We start from the raw sequence: 17,706 nt of genomic DNA on the forward strand, positions 1-17,706 counted from the left end.
ACCCCACCCCCCGCCCGCCGCAGCCAGCGCCCGGCCCAGCCCGCAGCGCCCCGGCCCGGCCCGCAGCGCCCCCGGCCCGCCCGCCCGCCGCCACGATGCTGGCGCTGCTGTCCCGGCTGCTGGACTGGTTCCGCTCCCTCTTCTGGAAGGAGGAGATGGAGCTGACGCTGGTGGGGCTGCAGTACTCGGGCAAGACCACCTTCGTGAACGTCATCGCGGTGAGCGGGCGGCGGGAGGGGCTGAGCCCGGCCCGGAGCCCCGGGATGGAGCGGGGGGCAGCGGGTGTGCCCCGCGGGGTGGGGTGGGAGCCCCGGCAGCCGCTGTGCCTCCGGGAACCTTCGCGTGCTGATGGGACACTGATCCCACCCCAGGGCACGGCCCTGCAGCCCTGTGTCGGTGTGGCTGGGCTCAGCGAATGTGGAGATAACATTGTGTGTCCTCAGCTGCTTCATCCCTTCGACCGTGTCAGTGTCCTGAATGGTTTGAGGTGTCACCCACTCACGGTTCTCCTCTCAGTTGTTTGCTTATCCTGATTGCTGTAGCCTGTATCAAATAATCTCCTTTCTCTCAAGGTACAGCTTGCTTCAGAAGTACAGCTAACAAACCTGAGAGCAGCAAAGTGCTGCACTGGGGCCTGCTGATCTGGTGGTGTGCCTGGAGCAAGTGAAGGAAGGGTGTGGAACTCCTCCTACACGAAGCTTTCCATTGTTGAATGAGATAAAGAGTAGATTTACCTAAATGGCTTAGTTGGCTCCACCAGTGTGCTGCTCTGTGGATATATGTGATGGAAAACATTCCAGGAGACAAGTTTGGGAGCCCTTGTAGGGAGACTGGAATGGGAAGCTGGGGTGCCTTTTGGGTTTGCAGGGAGCATGAGGGATCTGAGTCCAGAGCCCCAGGAATGAGAGCTGATGTTTCCAGCCTTACAGGGAGCAGACCTTCAGCTTGTCTTTCGGGGTTTTTTGTGGCTGTCTCCATAACACTATGGAATATTTGTATGAATGTATTTACTTCAATGTCAAGTGAGTGAGTTGCTGAATAGGAAAAGGACTTCTATTCTCTTGAAGAAATTCATCCTTGTACACTGATGGATACCCTGGCAAAACGTAACCAAGGCCTTGTGTAGCTCAGGTGTGAGCACTCAGTGGGCTCCTTGATAATCATGGGAAATGGGTCTGCCCCCATCAAAGGTCACTTTTCTCTGACTAGTTTTTATGTGAAAGTTGCTGAACTAACCCAAGAGTGCCAGAAGCCTGTTCTTTCACACACTGCCACTGCTTCTGGGCTTGGATTTCTAAACATGGAGCTCTGAAATTGTTGAACAACCTCGGTCTTTGGCTGCTGAGCTGATACTGCTTGGAGTGTTCCTGTGGCTTGGGGCTCTGAGGTTACCCTGCAGGTTTTTTGTCTGCTGGAGTCCTCATGGTGATGGTACTTGACAAAGAACTGCTTTGCCTCTCTGTAGTGCCAGCAGCACGTGTTCAGGGAGTTACCTGTGAAGCTATGCAGATATGTGGAGCAGTTCAGAATTGCAGCAGTGCTGCACATCAGTTTAGTCCATCCAAGTTGTCTCAAGTGGTAGAAGTTTTCCGAAGTAAAGCTGACATCAGTTTCCAGCTTCCTTTGCCGGGGGTTGAATTTTGCAAGGTTTCAACCATGTGTTAGGATCACACCCAGACATTTATCTGACTGTCATTCAAAGAGCCTTGCAAAACCCAGTGAAATAGGGAAGCTGTTGTGTGTGCTGACACAGCCTCGTTGGCTGGCTTGGTTTGGAAGCAGCAACTTGCATTTCTGAAGCTTTTAATTAGGACATCTATGAACTCTTTACAAAAAACAGAGAGAGGGGACTTGCTCAGGGTTTTATTACTGATTAAAAAAAAAAATAATAGCATAAGCTTCAGTCATCAGTGCAATATTGCTTTTTAGAGAAGTACTGCTGCCCATGGCATGCAGAGATAACTTGGTGGTTGCTTCCCTGACTGACTTTTGTTCAAAGGCTGCGTTTGGGAACGAGCGCGCGAAAAGAATAACTGCTCTCTGCAGGCCTGTTAATGGTCTGGATGGATGAGGCTGTTGGGATTCCTTAAAACTAAAATGAAAGGAATGACACAGCAAGACGTCCTGTAGGATACCTCTAAAAGCTGGATTGCACATCAGGAACTTGGTATGGCTTAGTAGGTTGTGTTCTGTCTAATAGGGCTGTTACCAGTCTCAACAATAGTGAGTTTAATCCAATATAAATCTCTAATGTAATCTCTGCCCATCAAGTGAGGCATATGGAACTAGAGGGAAACTCAACCAAGGAAGCTTGATGCAAGGCCTGACTGCTGCTGAAGTGGGAGGCCTGACTGCTGCATGAGAGGCAGACAGTCCAGTTCTAGAATAATCTTCTAGATTGGTACTGGGTTTGGACCATATTTATTCCTTCAGTGTAAACAAGCACTTGGTTTGTAATCAGACCAAACAAGGGCGTGGAGTGATAGGACGAGGGGGGGAATGGCTTTGAACTGAGAGATGGGGAAGATGGATTAGATATTAAGGATAAATCCTTCCCTGTGAAGGTGGTGAGGCCCTGGCACAGGTTGCCCAGAGAAGCTGTGGCTGCCCCATCCCTGGAAGTGTCCAGGGCCAGGGTGGAGCTTAGTGAAGGTGCCTCTGCCCATGGCAGGGGGCCTGAACTAGATGGGCTTGAAGGTCCCTTCCAACCCAAACCCTTCTGGGATCAGTTTGACAGGAAGGTTTAAAACTCAGCCTTAGCAGTGCAATCTCGTTATAGCTGGATGTGGCTAATGCAGCTTCTGCTTTGCTGAGGCTCCACATTAGTCACTGTCTCTAATTAGATATTAAGCCTAAGTTTTCCATGTGCGTGAGTAAACTTGCTCACAAGGGAGGATATCATTTCTTCCTGGTCCTAATTTCCCTAATGTGGAAGGCCTGTGGCTCTTATTTGGAGAAACTGCCTGTCATCCCGGGATCGCCTCTGGAATTGTCGGCTCCTCATCCGAGCGCTGGAAATGCCCATTATTTACAGAGGCTGCAGTATCTGGTGCTGTTTGCATGTCTGCAGCTCGTGGGTGTTCCAGCCTTTCTGCAGCCTGGCTGTGGAGCTGGGAGTGCTGGCCATGCTGGTGTGGGGAGGCACGGAGGGGCCCCAGCTCCTCCTCGGCCGTGACGCAACTGAAACATGACTCAAGTAAACTGACTCTGCTCCCAGCCTGGGCAGCATGTGCTGCTGGAGAATGGGGCACTTGTTCCCTTTCAAAGGGGTATTTCATGGAAGAGTGGCATCTCCTGGCTTTTTTTTAGAAGTTTTCCTTGAAGCCTGGTGGATTGATCCTCGATCCAGGTGTTTGGCACAGGAAGACTGAAGCTCGTTGGTCTGATCCTCCCATACAGTTGTTAGGCTTAAGAGCTAAAGTCAGCCTGGTTGTGGTGACAGGGTGAATAAGGTCCCTTTGTAGGATTTGTGTCAGAGCCTGAATTAGTGTGGTTTGTTTTTTTAACTTTGGAATATCCAACACACCTTGGAATGAGGCCTTGGTTTCTAGAGAGAGGCAATTCCAGAAGCACCTCTCAACAAAAGGTTCCTTTGGCCAGCTGGGAGCTGTGACTTCCTCTGGCCTCATGAGTATTATAAGTAACTTTGACTTAGAGAACCCTCATTGGCAAAGTGTGGAAAAAGGTTGTTCTAGAGAATTCCACTGCTGTTTTAGTGCCTTCTGGAACAGTCAGGTAGGCCATAAATCCCACGTGTTGTCACTTCATACACAGAGTAGCTAGGAGAGAAGGGTGATACACTTTGAAGTGTTGTGTTTCTTAATGGCAGAAGTCTCTTGAAATGCATTGCATGACTTCATTAGCTAATAAAGCTATCAGGAGGTGACTCATGCTCTGTCTTTGAGGTCCTGCTTGCTGTACCCCCAGGTGGGCTGAAACAGGTGACTGAAATTGGAATCTGCTTTTCCTGTTGTGGTCCTGGGTTCCAGCAGAGCATTCTGTAAGAAATGGAAGAGCTCTAAGTAGTAACACCTTGATAAAGATGCTTTAGGGACTGTCAGAGGCATGAAATGAGCTCTCACATGAATGACTTCTAGAGAGAAATATGCCTTTTTTGTGGTAGTTACATGATAAGTGGTCCATGACCTTTTAAATATTCCATGGAATAGGGTTGGGGAAATAAAAATGCCTTTTCTTGTCACGTACTGTTGTTTTGCTTTCTGCAGCAATCATTCATGGAGGTGCTGTTGTGAAGCCTTTCAAGGGACTGTGAGATCACAGGGATTGAAGCTTCTAAACTAGAGGTCAGGCTTCTGAACTGGTCACAAGTAACTGAAACACTGAAGTATTTCCAGAAGGAAACTGGACTACAGACAGTTGATTTGTCCATCTATGATGCACTGCTTGGTGGAGGCTATGAGTGTTGCAGAGGAGGCTTAGTGTAGGGGTAGCTTGATATGCTAAAATTACACTGTTTTTAAAATTATTTTTTAAAGAGGAGATTTCTGAGAGATGTGGCGTTTTTTTCTTAGTGTGAAAAAAAGAGAAATTTAGGGATGAACAGCAGGGTTTAATGTAATATGCTGGTTCAGGTGGATTGGGAGTGTCCTGGCTGGAATCCATACTCCACTGATGTTATCTACTAGTTGGTTAAGCTTGTTTGTGATCTCTTCTAGCTGGATGAAAAGTAATATGAGTAAAGACAGAACAATCTCTACTGTGTAGTAACAAGGCCTGTGTGAAGAAATTGGTCCTATAACAGTCATGAATCACATCAGCTTTATGAGATGCAAACTAAAGGGTGCCCTGACCTTTTCTGATGATAGAAAGAGTGTCCCTGTGCAGGCTGTGGAATCAAAATCAAGCTGCTTAGGGGGCTTGGTGCTGACAGTCTGGGTGACAAGGCCAGGCTGGACAGGGCTTGGAGCATCCTGGTCTAGTGGAAGGTGTCCCTGCCCATGGCAGGGAGTGGAAGAGGACAGTTTTAAAGGTTCCTTCCAACTCAAACTACTCTATCATTCTGTAGCTCCCTGGAATTTGAGGGAGGCAGATGAAGTAGCCAGAGCGTGGTTTTGTTTGTTTTGGGTTTTTTGACTCAAGACAACTGGAAATAGTAGGTTTAGTAAGCAACATGTCATAATATTAACAAAGTATCAAAAAAGACTAAACTTGCATCCCTTTTACGCTGCTGGAATGTCAGGTGATGGCAAGTTAAACTCTTGTCCCAAGTTTTCCTCTGGGAAATGAACTGTCCCTGTAGCTGATACTGCTGTGGTGTCTGTGGGGATTAGTGCTGGTACTGGATACAAGGTGAGCTGAACCCAAACTGATTTATGGAGTACAGTGCAGGGACTTAGTTCAGTCTGGAAGCAGTTTTACTGCTCTGAATAATCCTTATCCAACAGAAGTACTCATCCACATAAATGGGTTCATGTTGCACTAAAATCATGTTTGGGTTCTCCAGGAGCTTTGAGTATCCAAAAGGGAGCATCTCTTAAACCAGGAGGCTCAAGGATCAGTCCCATGGGTTCCTTCTGCATGAGGCCTCTGAAATTCAGTCTGTTTAGTCTTCCTGTTCCTTATCTCCCACACAGGGGCTGGATTTAAGTTTGTTTGGTGACCTTCAGTTTGTGTTAGCTCTGTATGGGCCGTGTGACCTCGGAGCTTGAGCTTCATTCATAATCACTGGTGGGACACAGGGCTGCTCTGCCAGGAGCCCTGCAGGGAGTGCAGTGTCTGCCTGGTGGGACAGGCACAAGTGCTGAAAACAAGGCACCTCTGGGTTTGTCAGCACCACTCTTGGGCAGTGCTGCTGTGTGTGACAGCAGCCAAAGGCTTTGTGATCAGGAACTGAAAGCACTGCTGTGCATATCAAACGTGTTTTAAAGCTGGTGCCTGTTTTAGAAGGAGCAAGCATCATATTGTGAGCACACGGTGATAGGGCTGAGTAACTGCTCCTGGAGGGAAGTGATTCAAACAGAACTGCCTTCCAGTAAAGGCATATTCCTTTGGTTTTGCTGTGTGAGTAGTTTTTTGCATATGAATACTCTAAGTTGCAGCTGAATTCCTGGCTTTTTTCTTCTGTAGAGGTAGTAAACAAAAGCTCCCTAAATTCTGGGTTTAGAGAACTGTTTCTGGGCCAAGGCAGCTGAATGCAGTAGCAGAATCCATCAAAGGAGATCACTGCCTGCTTGCTAAATCCTCTATAATCATTTTAACCAATTTTTGACCTGTCTGAAAAGAGAAGGTGACTGCCAGTAGCTTTCTTTGGGTGCAGTGCCTGTGAGCAGAGGAACACCCACCCATGAGAGGGAGGCCTTCCAAATGAAGAGCCGAGTTGATCAGTGTGCTCATGGCAGTGCTGGATTGTCCCTCTGCAAAGCAGAGAACAGACACTGAAACTCAAGTATAACTGAGGACTCTGCAGTGGAGGTTTTAAGCAAGTCAGAACAAGTTTTGGGATGTGAAGCGTGGGTAGGGAATACTTGGGAAGGAATATAAGGTGCAGCAGCTTTCCAGAAGATTCTGTAAAAGCTTTCTTGTGGTGGGTCACAGTAATTTCTGCAATATTACATTAAATACGTGGTAAATGAGGTGCTGATCCACTCTGAAGGAATTTGTATCCTAAAAGAGCAGTGAGAGAACTTGATACTGAACATGCTGTAATTAGTGGGATGGCAGTGGAGGGCTGTAAACCCTGCAGAGGGATGGGCAGGAAAGGAGAGGCTTTGGGATAGGCTTGTGGGTCAGGAGTGTTTGCACTGTGTAGAGCTTGTTGATGGTCATGATAAGGTTGTTTATGGGTAAGAATCGGGGAGAAGGCCAGCAAGGCAGATGTCCTGGTGGGAATCTGTTCTAAACCACCCAACCCAGGAAGAAGAGGCACCAAAATACTCCTTAAGCAGCTGGGAGAAGTCTCACAATCACTAGGCCTTGTTGCCATAGGACACTTCAGCTTCCCAGATATCTGCTGGAAATACAACACAGCAGAGGGAACACAGTCTGGGAGATCCTGGAGTTCCTATTGATAGGAACAGCTCTCGAGTGAAGGATCTGGAAGTATCTGAGTGGGAATAGCTGGCAGCATATGGGGTAATGTGCAGTAGCACAGAGATGGAGGTTCAGGGAGAGCTTGGGAGAGCTTGGAGAAGAGTTGTGGGTGTGGGGTGTGACTGTGGAGGCAGGAATGTGGAGGCAGGAATGCAGTGGTGCTTGAGCAACCTGGCAAGTGACCCTCCAGAGGCAACACTGGCTCCAGGAGCCAAACTGAGCTGCATCAGCTGTGGAAGCACAGCCAACCACCAGCTGCTGAGCTGCACGTGATGGAATGGACAGCTCGGACACGGGGATTTTGGGAATGGGGAGCTGATGGACAGGCATCCAGCCGGGCACCTTGCTGAGTTAGAAAGGTTAGAGTGTGTTCAGGAGCAGTGCTGCAGGAGCCTGATCCAAACTCCTCTGTGCAGCCCTGGTCCTGCTGGCCACCCTGCTCCTGATACAAACCAGGAGCTACTGGCCTTCTTGGCCACCTGGTCACACTTAGTTGGTACTTCCAGTTGGGCCCTAACTGGGGTGTGTGATGTTTGCTCCAGAGATCCCAAAGGGCTTTAAACCCGGGGTGGCCTCTCTCTGCAACATCAGGGAGAGATGCAGACTTTGCTGTGCTATCACACCCTAATTAAACAACTGAATGCTTTTGGATCGACCTTAATTTTCTCAAATCTCGTTGACTGTCTGGTTCTATTACACATAATGGATGTAGTGAGCTTCATAATGGCCACTGTGGTGATTCACCTTGTGCCAAACAGCCGAGGGAGCAGGGCAGAAATCTGCTGTTGATAACACTTGTTATGGCTCCTGGGTTGGCTGCGGGAGATCGCTGGGAACTTGGGAATTTGGCTCTCCAGCTGCTACAGATAAAAGGGTAACAGACAGTAAAACATCTGCCACTGGGGAACCTCTCTAATGCACTGCTGTTTGCAGCAGTTCTGCCAGAGCTTGCAGTGATGCTGAATGTGTGGTGGAAGCAGGCTCAAATACTGTCCAGCTGCATTTCATTGCCTTTCCCAGTGCTGAACAAGCTGGACACTGCAGCCTGCCAGGAAGCTCACCCGGCAGGTCCTTCCACTTTGCAGCCTTCTAACACTCCTCAGGGAGTTACCCCGTACCTGTGGGTTGGAGGCTTCCTCCAGTGGGTGATTTATTGCTGTGAATGCTGTCTATAGAGTAGCTTGCATCAGAGGGAGAGCTTCTGGATATTTCTAGCTCCCAGGTAACTGGGAGATCCTGAGTTGGCTCCAGCAGAAGTAGGTGAATGGTTTTTTTCCTGTCCTTGTCCTGGCTGTCCATCTGTTAAGCTGTGCAAAGCACTTCTCCCAGGTAACTTTGCACCCTGACTGCCTCAAGGCTTGAACAATTATTTCAGTGCTTGTAAGAAATTACTTGACTGACTTCAATACACATGGATATATTATTTAGGACTTCTTGGCTGTGAAGCCTTCATTTGGAAGGCAAATGGTTAGAAAAAGCTTGTGATATTTTACTATGTAAACCAGCTGTGTCAGATAAGCATTAAATTTAACTTTCTTTTTTTTCCAGTCGGGTCAGTTCAGTGAAGATATGATTCCTACCGTGGGCTTCAACATGAGGAAAGTTACAAAGGGTAATGTTACAATAAAGGTATGTTGCCTTTGTTGACTGTTGTCTTCAGCTTCTAGTTTAAAATGTACATGCTTGCTCTGTTTTGCTTCCAGCCTTGGGACAAATATAGAAAACTGAAGAGGCTCAGCTAAATCTGTCAAGTAGCTTAAGAAGACATTTATGTTTATTTATGGAGTTTCTTAAATGAGAATCTGTGTGTGATTTCCAGGTTCATGGACTAGTTAAAGCAATCTTGTGATAAGGCTGTCTGGCTTTAATCTGAGTGTTTAGGGCCCAGAGATGCTGCTTTTCTACTCATCAGGATTGCTTCCATCAAACGCAGAGTTTTAAGTCAACGTATCACAGTTTCCCGTGTACCTCAGTGTGTAACCTCAGTCCTCAGGTGTGTTCCTGCAGCTGCTGCAAGGTGCTCTAGCTTGCATCCCCTGCTGTGGGCTGTGAGATCTGAGCAGCTGTACAAGGGATTAGTTCTGGTTTAACATGGGAGGGGTCCAGCAGCTGGTTAAGGAGAAAGGAGAAACTGTGTTTTGATTTCTTGTCTTATCTGTGCCTGACACATTTAAAATAGTGCATGGCTAAATTGTCTTTTTCCCTCGCCTCAAGATCTGGGATATAGGAGGGCAGCCGCGGTTCCGGAGCATGTGGGAGCGATACTGCAGAGGAGTTAATGCTATTGTGTAAGTGCCTTCCCTCAGCTCCTACTCACCTCCAGTGTGCTGCTCTTCTCTGTGAGCCTCCTAACAGAGCATGCCTCACTCCCTAGTTCTCCTTGTAATTCTGAGACTGTACTACAGCCAGATTGACCTGTTTTACCCCTGAGTTCAGGGCTCGGGATGGGTTGTTCTTTTATCTTTCTGATCTGGAGTACTAACTCCTTCCTGTCTGAACTGGGTGGCAGTGCTGTCTAACTCAAAGCATATTCCTTCTACTCTGGTCTTAGAGAATTTTTTCTTTTAAAGAACCACATTCTTTGCTCAGAAGCCTTGGCTGTGTTTAAAGCCCTGTTGAATGTGCTCAAACCTGACAGTGTAAAGGAAAGACTGATTTTTCTGAGGGAGCTCAGTCTCACTGACCTAACCTGAAATTCTCTCTAAAGCTACATGGTAGATGCTGCAGATCGTGAAAAAATAGAAGCCTCTCGAAATGAGCTGCACAACCTTCTAGATAAGCCACAGTTACAAGGAATCCCTGTAAGTAATATCACCTTAAACAGTATTAAATGCTTGAGGAATGTCATAACTTGAGCAACTCTGAAGTCTGCCTTGAACCCTTAATTGTAAGGCCTGACCTTACTGGTCAGTGTAGGCATGAACAACACCTGCCCCCAGTGCCTTAACTCTAACTGTTGACCTCAGTCCATCTTTCAGTGATCTTATTTTGTTCAGTGCCCGCAAAAAAAAAAGAAATAAAATTAAAGCAGTAGTTTAGAGGTTTCCACAGTATGAGTTGGTGCTCTTGTCTAAAGGTTAACCAGAGTGTAATACAGAAGTGTAAATTAAGTTTGGGGAATCTCACATGAAAATCTACTGGGATTGTTCTCAGTTTTGTCAGCTGATGTGTTTCTGTGCTTGCTCTTTACACAGAACAATTTATTTGGACCTCCACTTTCCCTGTGACTAGGCCAGGCTGCCTTTTTGATCTGGTTTAATAGTGAATATCTCATTCCATTAGATTTAATAGGCAAGTGCAGACTGTTTGTGAGGAGGCTCCTTTAAAGTGGAGTTCAGGGGTTTTGTGTTTTTGTTGTTTTTTTGATGCAAAGCTGCAACCATTTCCTTCTCTGGATTTCAGGTTCTAGTACTTGGAAATAAGAGAGACCTTCCTAATGCTTTGGATGAGAAACAGCTAATTGAAAAGATGTAAGTCTAACCCTTCCTAAGAAACATTTTTTTAACTCAGTAATTTCATGTACATAAGGTTGTTATTAAATCAGGAAGCTTACGTGTAAAAGCAGAAAACCAAGCAACAGGAGGTAACAACATTGTACAGAAACAAGTTATGTGGAGAAGGTGAAGGGGAGCATTTAGGTTCTCAGTAAGAGTCCCTGTCTAAGAGAAATTCATGCTGAAATGTTCTCTCTTTCCTAGGAACCTCGCTGCTATTCAGGACAGAGAAATCTGCTGCTACTCAATTTCTTGCAAAGAGAAAGATAATATAGGTAACTATTAACCCAAAATGCTGAACTTTATGAAGAGCTGTCAGAGGATGGGCTGGGGGGCTGCAACTTCTGAAACACATGTTTCCTGACTTCAGGAAATCAGAGAATCAAATATGTGAGTGCAGTGGGTAAATTCAGCATAACTCCTGATGGCAGTGAGGAAGCTTGACTGGTATTAAAGCTGTAGGGTTGTAGTTACTGAAACATATGTCAGTCCCTGTGAAATGTGCTCCTTTCTTTGGTTAGGTTGCAGGAAATAGCTGACCAGTCTCACCATCAGCTTGGCCTAAATGATTTTATACTTTATCAGGTGCTCTCACCTCTTTCTCACTTGGGGAGGATGGCAAGTACTTGCAGCAAGTTTTTCCTCAAGTCATTCCCTTGAAAGAATCACCTTTCCCTGCTGTTTGTGCTGTGGAATCTGCTAATCACTGCAGCCAAACAGTGCATCTGTCTGGCACTGACAGCAAATGCTTTAAAACTTGTGGAGTTCAAAGGCAAATTATTGGAGCCATAGGGAAGTATCAGATTAAGGGATGTCCTTTTCCTAGTGGTGTAGATGACTGAGGAACCAGGATTTCTGGAGCAGTGACTTTGTTTGTTACTTGAAGGATGCTGGGCAGCTACAGGATCCAAAGCACAGACAGCAAGCATTCCAAAAAATTATCCTGTTGATCTGCCTTGGACCATCCTCTAGAGAAGGGCTTGGATATTCCTGTACCAAAGCCATGCCAGTTATACAAACACAGACACTTGAACACCTCTCTTCTCTCCCTCTGTAGATATCACGCTTCAGTGGCTTATTCAGCATTCAAAATCTAGAAGAAGCTGAAGTCTTCCTGGAATCTCCAGTACCAGTTGGCCATAATCTCAATTGTCCACTTCCCTCCATAATGAGATACTACCCAAAAATCCTGTATCAAGAATCTGCCTTTTCACGGTTCATTTCTCATGTGCACTGCTGAAGACTTGTATTCCTATTCTGTCACAAAACAACTAGAGTTGTCATGATAAAGTCAGCACAAATATTTATTTTACAACCATCTGTGGTGGGAGGGTTGTGGGGGGGGCTTTTTAAAAAAATATCTCTACCATGTTAACTACGATGGTACACTCTGTTCTGGTTTTTCAGGGCCAGGTTTTTATATGATTTTCAGCAAGTGTTTTATTTCTAGTGTTTAGTGGCTTGAAGATGCTGATGCTTGACAGCATTAAGATTCTGTAAGATGCCACATACAGTAGTTAGAAAACATTTAAGCGTGAGTTGTGGGATACTGATTTATCTCACAAATGCATGTGATGTGTGTATGTAAGCAGAGAAATGGAAACTGTTTGCAGAGGGGAGCACAAGGCATAGATCAGCATCACTAATCTACAGCTGAGATCCTGTCACTTGAAAAAGAAAACTCTCATGATGAATTAGGAAAGAGTCATCTTTTAAAATCGTTCTGTTGCTTCTGTTTAACATTTGTGTGGGGGATGGGAATGGACTGTTCTGTAAACCTTCGAAAATTGGAGTATTCCAGCATGAAAACAAATTGCTAGGAACATCAGGCTTTGTTCAAATACATTCTTCTCTCTCCAGATACTCGTGGTCTCTGTCTGAAACCAGAACATGCATTGTGAGCAGCTGCATGACCCCAGTTACTGATGTTCTTGTATCCAGGCGGTTGTTGCCCCGTAGCACACTATCTGTGTAATTGTCTAGTGTCTCTCCTGCTCGTGGAATGGCTGGGCACAGTTTCACCTGGTGCTATGGAATACCTGGGCTATTGTGACAACTCTAGACCTGCCTGCTTTTCGATGTAACCATGTGCAAAGCCTGTAAGATGCCAGATGAAACGTTCTACTGTGTCAAAGCACAAGAGAGCCAATGATCCTGTCTCTTGACTAGCTCCTGCAGCTTAGGGAGGTGTGTATAAACTCAAGATCGCGATGTTTTTGCAGCTTTACTTTCTCAATGACTTCAGCCTATTTAAAGGGACAGACTTGTTAAGACTGGTTTGTTCACCCAGCAGTGTCAGCGTAGCTTTACTCGTGTGTGCAGATCCATGGTACACCTGCCTGTGTTGCCTCACACTGTGTGTGATTCCTCACCTCAATGTGGTTTGCATCCCGTGGGAATCTTTGGTTGGGAACATGCTTAGTCCCTGTCAGCTGTGACAAGCCAGTTTTAATGCAGACTGCCATGGCCTTACTGTTCTGTACCACCTCTGGCACTGTTGCACAGACACTACAAGCTGCCTGCGTTCAGTCTGAAGTTGCATTTTAACTTTTTGTCCCCTTTCAGTTCTCTGAAGCATGATTTCAATTAATTCATACTCTGGTGCTGTAGAGGAGAGGGTAAATTATCTTGCTACTGTAGTCCCGAGTCCACCAGGAACTGCTACAGTTACCTTTATTTAGCAAACTTGCTTGTGCCTAAAATAAGGAACCTAAACTAGAATGTGTGAATCTTTGTGGGGGACCAGGTCACTGTTTAGTTAACTGGCCTATAGCTAAACTTGATGTGTTTGGTGTTTATATACTTCACTGCTTTCAGCGTTTATGGCATCCAAACACTACCAATTGTTAACCTGTGCATTACTCTCTGCATGTGAACAACTTATACAATTACTGAACTTTGTAAATACGTGAATTTTTTTATTTAGGTGGATGCATATGTTGGTTTACTGCTCTTCAGCTTTATTCAATAAACTTATGTTTTGAGGGTTGTATTGACACTTAACTGACTGACTTGAGTTGATGTGGCCAAACTCATGGAAATACATGATGGGATGTGTGTCTCCTCTCCCAGAGATGACAGCGGGGGAAGAAGGATTGGTAAATACCTGAGCTGATTTAGGTTCTGTGGCTCAACTGTTCCAGTGCAATGCTCATAAAACTACCTTTGAGGCCTGGGGTTTGCTCAGCTTACCTGAGCAAGCTCAGCTAGTCAGTCTCAGCAGAAGTCAGTGCTCTTTTATGTTTATAAAAAGCACTGGGCAGCTGAGGGGTCAGAAGTAGGGGCAGCCTTCTGGAGCTCTGTTTTCAGGAGAGACATGCATGTGTCTGCAAGTTTCTTTCTTGTCAAGCCTAGAGTAAAACCTTTGTTTTTCTAGCACAAGTGTCAAATCTTGCAGTGCCTGATCATTCACTGCCAATTAAAGCAGAAAGATTCTTATCTCAGCGGGAAGTGAGGCTTTTGTTGACTGAGGTCTGGAACAAAATCTTTGCTGTGATTGTAATCTGGAGTTTCATTGACTGTTCTTCCCAAAGGCTTTTGTTGCATTAATGTCTCTTAGGTCACTGATAATTTATAGGACTGTATGTCATCATCTTCCAATTAATGGTAACAAATTGGATGTCTTGTTTCAGGGCTTGCCTCCACATAAGCTTCCAAACTTGCTGAACTGTAACAGGTTAGTTTTTAGTACTGAGAGCAGGTCTTTTAGCATCCTTTGGTGTAACTTGGCTGGTGGGAAGGCCTGGTGAACTGTTGGGTAAAAGAACATGTGTGTGTTTCTTTGGGAGTTTCCTGCATGCAAAACCAGCTCCCTGGAGTTCACAGTCAAAGCAAAATGCCTCTAGACACAGATCTGAGAACAGGATTAGTGCACTAAGCTTTTCACCCTGGTTGGTCTGATACCAGAACCAGTCACTTCAGTAAATCAGCTGTGGTATGAACTGGCCAACAGCCCTTTGCTTGATTTCAGTGGTATTTCAGTAATAGTTTCTACTTCTGTGTGTAAATAGGGAGAACCACAGGGGCCACCTGTGATGTGTGTGCTCTAAAATTACTTCACAAAATAATCCCACCTGGGTTTCACAGCGAATTCTTGTACTGTTCTCCCAGATGTCCTTGGTTCCTCACGTGGCAGGAAGGAGAGCTCGGAGTGGCTGTTTGATCGCAGAGGATTGCACTGGTCCTGTTTCAGGGCTTGATTAACTCCCCAACTGCCTTCCCTTTGACACAGGAAGTGTGGTGAGTCTTTCCAGGGAAGGGAGGCTGTTCTCAGCACCTTCAGCCTTGCACTGGAAAAACTGCTCCCTCGTCTGGCACAGTTATGGCCAAGGTCAAATCTTGTGTGTTCTAGCAGAGGTGCAGAGCATTAGCAGTGCTGTTTGCTGAGTTTGGATGCTAGAGCTGTGTTCTAGTCATCAGATCTCATGATGATTACGTGTCTTGGGCTCTGTAGTGAGTCTGGACAGTAAAAAAAGGCTGATTAAATGTCCCATTCTCCTAACAAAAGTTGCTTTTGGGGGGATGAATTTTGATAACATAAACTACTGTACTTAACATCAGTAGCCATAATCCTGAGACTCTCCTCTGATGGAGGCCTTGGCTGTTGGCATAATAAGAAATGCACATCTTGTGAAAAGGCAAATGTTGAGCCAGAGAGAACTTTTGGTGGTGAATATACATGAAGTTAGGCAGCAGTCCTACCTTTGTGAGCCCCTGGTGTGTTGTCATTGTCTGGTGTCCTGGTGATTTATACCAGCCATCAACTCTCAGTCCTTGGTGTTGGGTTTATTCAGTACAAGTGATCATGGAGCAGCAATGATTGGATTAGGAATGTTTGTGTTTGCACTCACAGCTCCAGGCTGTGTGAAAGGTTTCCTTGGAGTGTTCATGTCCTCTCAGCTTTGTGTGGATGGTGGTTTCTCTAAGTGCAATTACAGTGCAGGGTAATTCTTATCACCGAGTACAGCTGAGGGTCTGAGCAGCTGCACAGAGCAATTCAGTCCCACCACTTGGCAACAGGAATGATGCCCAAAGGTGGAGCTGTTTCCTGATCCCTGGAATAGTCTAGTTTTTCATTGCTTTATGTTTTCTCTTTGCATCTTGATGGAAACAGGTTGGAAAGATGGTCCTTTTGGGATGCTGACATATCAAACTGCATAATCTTCACTTTCTGCTAGAAGAAAGGCCAAAGAAAATGCCTTAAACAGTCTCTCTGTTTATTAGAGGAATGTTGTGCAGGGATCTCTAATAACCTGAAGTATGGCTTAGCTGGATTATCAAGCTTTTAGCTTTCCTGAGGTTTCATTTTGTCGTTGCTGTGGCTGTGCAATGGCATGTCATGGTTTGCTTTGTGCTTCCTCCAGCAGCATGCCCAGCACTGCTCCCCACTGCCCTGCCCTTGCACTGACCCTGACTCGAGTGTGAATTCAAAAAGGGAGTGTAAATCAGGTTATTTTATCTAGATTTCTAAGATGACGTGGCCAGCAAAGCAGTCAGTCGTGTTAAAGGAGAAGTAATGTGTGAGTGCCTGACACTCATGTGCTTCAGGGCTTTTATTCCCCAAAAGTGAGTGCAGAACTTGCCTCACTAGATCATGAACCTTCAGTGAGGGCTCTGTTGCTTTAGGGCTGCAGATGCTGGATGTTAAAGTGTGTCTTGGTGAAACATTGGGGTTTTCTCTTGCATGTCACTCAAGTGACAAACACAGAATGGCACTCAGAGCAGGTTTGCACATACTCTTTAAAAGGAGAAGTGAAATACTTGATGTTTTTATTTCCCTCACAGTGGAAGGTGGGTAAGTAGACCTTTGTGCCAGGATTAGTGCCTTTTAATTACGACATGACAAGTTTTATTCTGTTAAAGGCAACATCTATCATTGTGATAATTTTGAAGTGCTTCAATAAAGTGTTGTTGAAAACCATTTTTTTTTGCATATTCATCTGTAGTAGGACAGCTGCTTTTATTAGAAATATATGTGAAGCCTCGTTATCTAACTGTGGGAAACATTTGGTGGCTTTAACTGCATAACTTCATCTTGAGAGAGTGACCATAAGCCTCCTGCTCCATGGGGGCAACTTTGAGAGGTCAGTCTGTGAAATTCCTATTTCTGATTATTTTTGCTTTAAGTGCTGGAAGCATTTGTTGGTCTCGTTTGTGTTTCTCTCTGAAAAGACCCACAGGGTTGAAGTTCCTGAACTATCATTTAACAAACAAAGCAAATATGTGAGTAGAGAAAGATAAAAGTTGTGGTGTGTGAGACTTAAAAGATAAGGTTGGTTTTCACAAGAGTCTCAGTGGAGTAAACTGGTAAGTTGCTTGTGTGTATTAACTTGGAGTGTGGACACTTGGCAAGGATGAGTAGTTTTCCTCGATTTTTAGAGTCAATAATGGATGTGAATAACATTTTGAAAGATCCATGAATTCCACGGATTGAGGAAAGGAGCTGCAAGAGCAGCTTCCTCAGTGGTGCTCCAGCCCCTCCCTGGACACGCTGCAGCCCCTCAGTGTGTGTCCTGTCTGAGGGCCCAGCCCTGGAGGTGCCTCAGCCGTGCCGGGGCAGGGGGCTGTGCCACACCAGGGCCAGGACAGCCCGGGGCCATCGGCCTCGTGTCCAGCCACTGCACCCACAGGGCCTTCCCAGCCCCCTGCCCCGGCCTGGGCCGCCGGGGGGTTCGGGACCCAGCACTTGGGTCTGGGACGTTGTGTTTGTCTGGGGACACTTGTCTGGGGCAGCCGTGCCGGCCCTGTGCCCCCGCCGTGCCCCCGCCCTGCCCTCGCTCCCAGGCGGAGCCGCCGCCGACCCGGGCCGTGCCACGACAGCCCTGCACCCGCCCCGCCCCTTTAACCGCGCCCGGCACCGCCCTTGATTGACGCGCCTCTCGCCCAATCGCCGGCGGCCCCTCCCACCTCCGCGCTGTCTCCACCAATAGCGGCGCGGCGGGGCGGGCCTTTCACGGCTCACCGCCCGCGTTTCCCTTCCGCTCTTAAAGGGGCCGCGGCGGCGCGCGGGCGGTGCCGTTGCGCCATGCGCGGGCGGCCATGCGATGGCGGTCGGTGGTGCTGGGGCTGCTGCTGGCGCGGCTCGGGCTGCAGGCGCTGCTGGCGCTGCTCCCCGCGCTGGCCCGCGGGCTGGGCCTGCACCCCCGCCCGCCCTGCCCCGGGC

The 17,706-nt window shown here is 46.7% G+C and overlaps 2 protein-coding genes across 2 annotated transcripts in view; both read left to right on the forward strand.

Moving 5' to 3' along the window:
• The first annotated feature begins 18 nt into the window (after nucleotides 1-18).
• On the forward strand, nucleotides 19-16,464 carry ARL8B (ADP ribosylation factor like GTPase 8B). Its single transcript, XM_027640196.1, has 7 exons — nucleotides 19-218; nucleotides 8,599-8,679; nucleotides 9,265-9,338; nucleotides 9,758-9,851; nucleotides 10,453-10,520; nucleotides 10,749-10,819; nucleotides 11,602-16,464. Exons 1-7 carry the CDS (start codon nucleotides 96-98, stop codon nucleotides 11,649-11,651), a joined length of 561 nt encoding a protein of 186 aa, XP_027495997.1. The 5' UTR covers nucleotides 19-95; the 3' UTR covers nucleotides 11,652-16,464.
• A 1,118-nt stretch (nucleotides 16,465-17,582) lies between these two features.
• Nucleotides 17,583-17,706, forward strand: part of EDEM1 (ER degradation enhancing alpha-mannosidase like protein 1) — a 13,483-nt gene continuing 13,359 nt past the window's right edge. The window contains exon 1 of the mRNA XM_027640328.1: nucleotides 17,583-17,704. Within this exon, the coding sequence (XP_027496129.1) occupies nucleotides 17,583-17,704 (122 nt within the window). The remainder of the gene's footprint in view (nucleotides 17,705-17,706) is intronic.

The sequence above is a fragment of the Corapipo altera genome, unplaced genomic scaffold (genome assembly GCF_003945725.1).
Source record: "Corapipo altera isolate COAL_440 unplaced genomic scaffold, ASM394572v1 55, whole genome shotgun sequence".
NCBI lineage: Eukaryota > Metazoa > Chordata > Aves > Passeriformes > Pipridae > Corapipo > Corapipo altera.

Bases quoted from the DNA above. Each gene is read 5' to 3' on its own strand.
- ARL8B (XM_027640196.1), top strand. From the start codon at position 96: ATGCTGGCGCTGCTGTCCCGGCTGCTGGACTGGTTCCGCTCCCTCTTC. The intron at 9,852-10,452 runs GTAAGTAATATC...TCTGGATTTCAG, and splicing joins CACAGTTACAAGGAATCCCT to GTTCTAGTACTTGGAAATAA. The intron at 10,820-11,601 runs GTAACTATTAAC...CTCCCTCTGTAG, and splicing joins CAAAGAGAAAGATAATATAG to ATATCACGCTTCAGTGGCTT.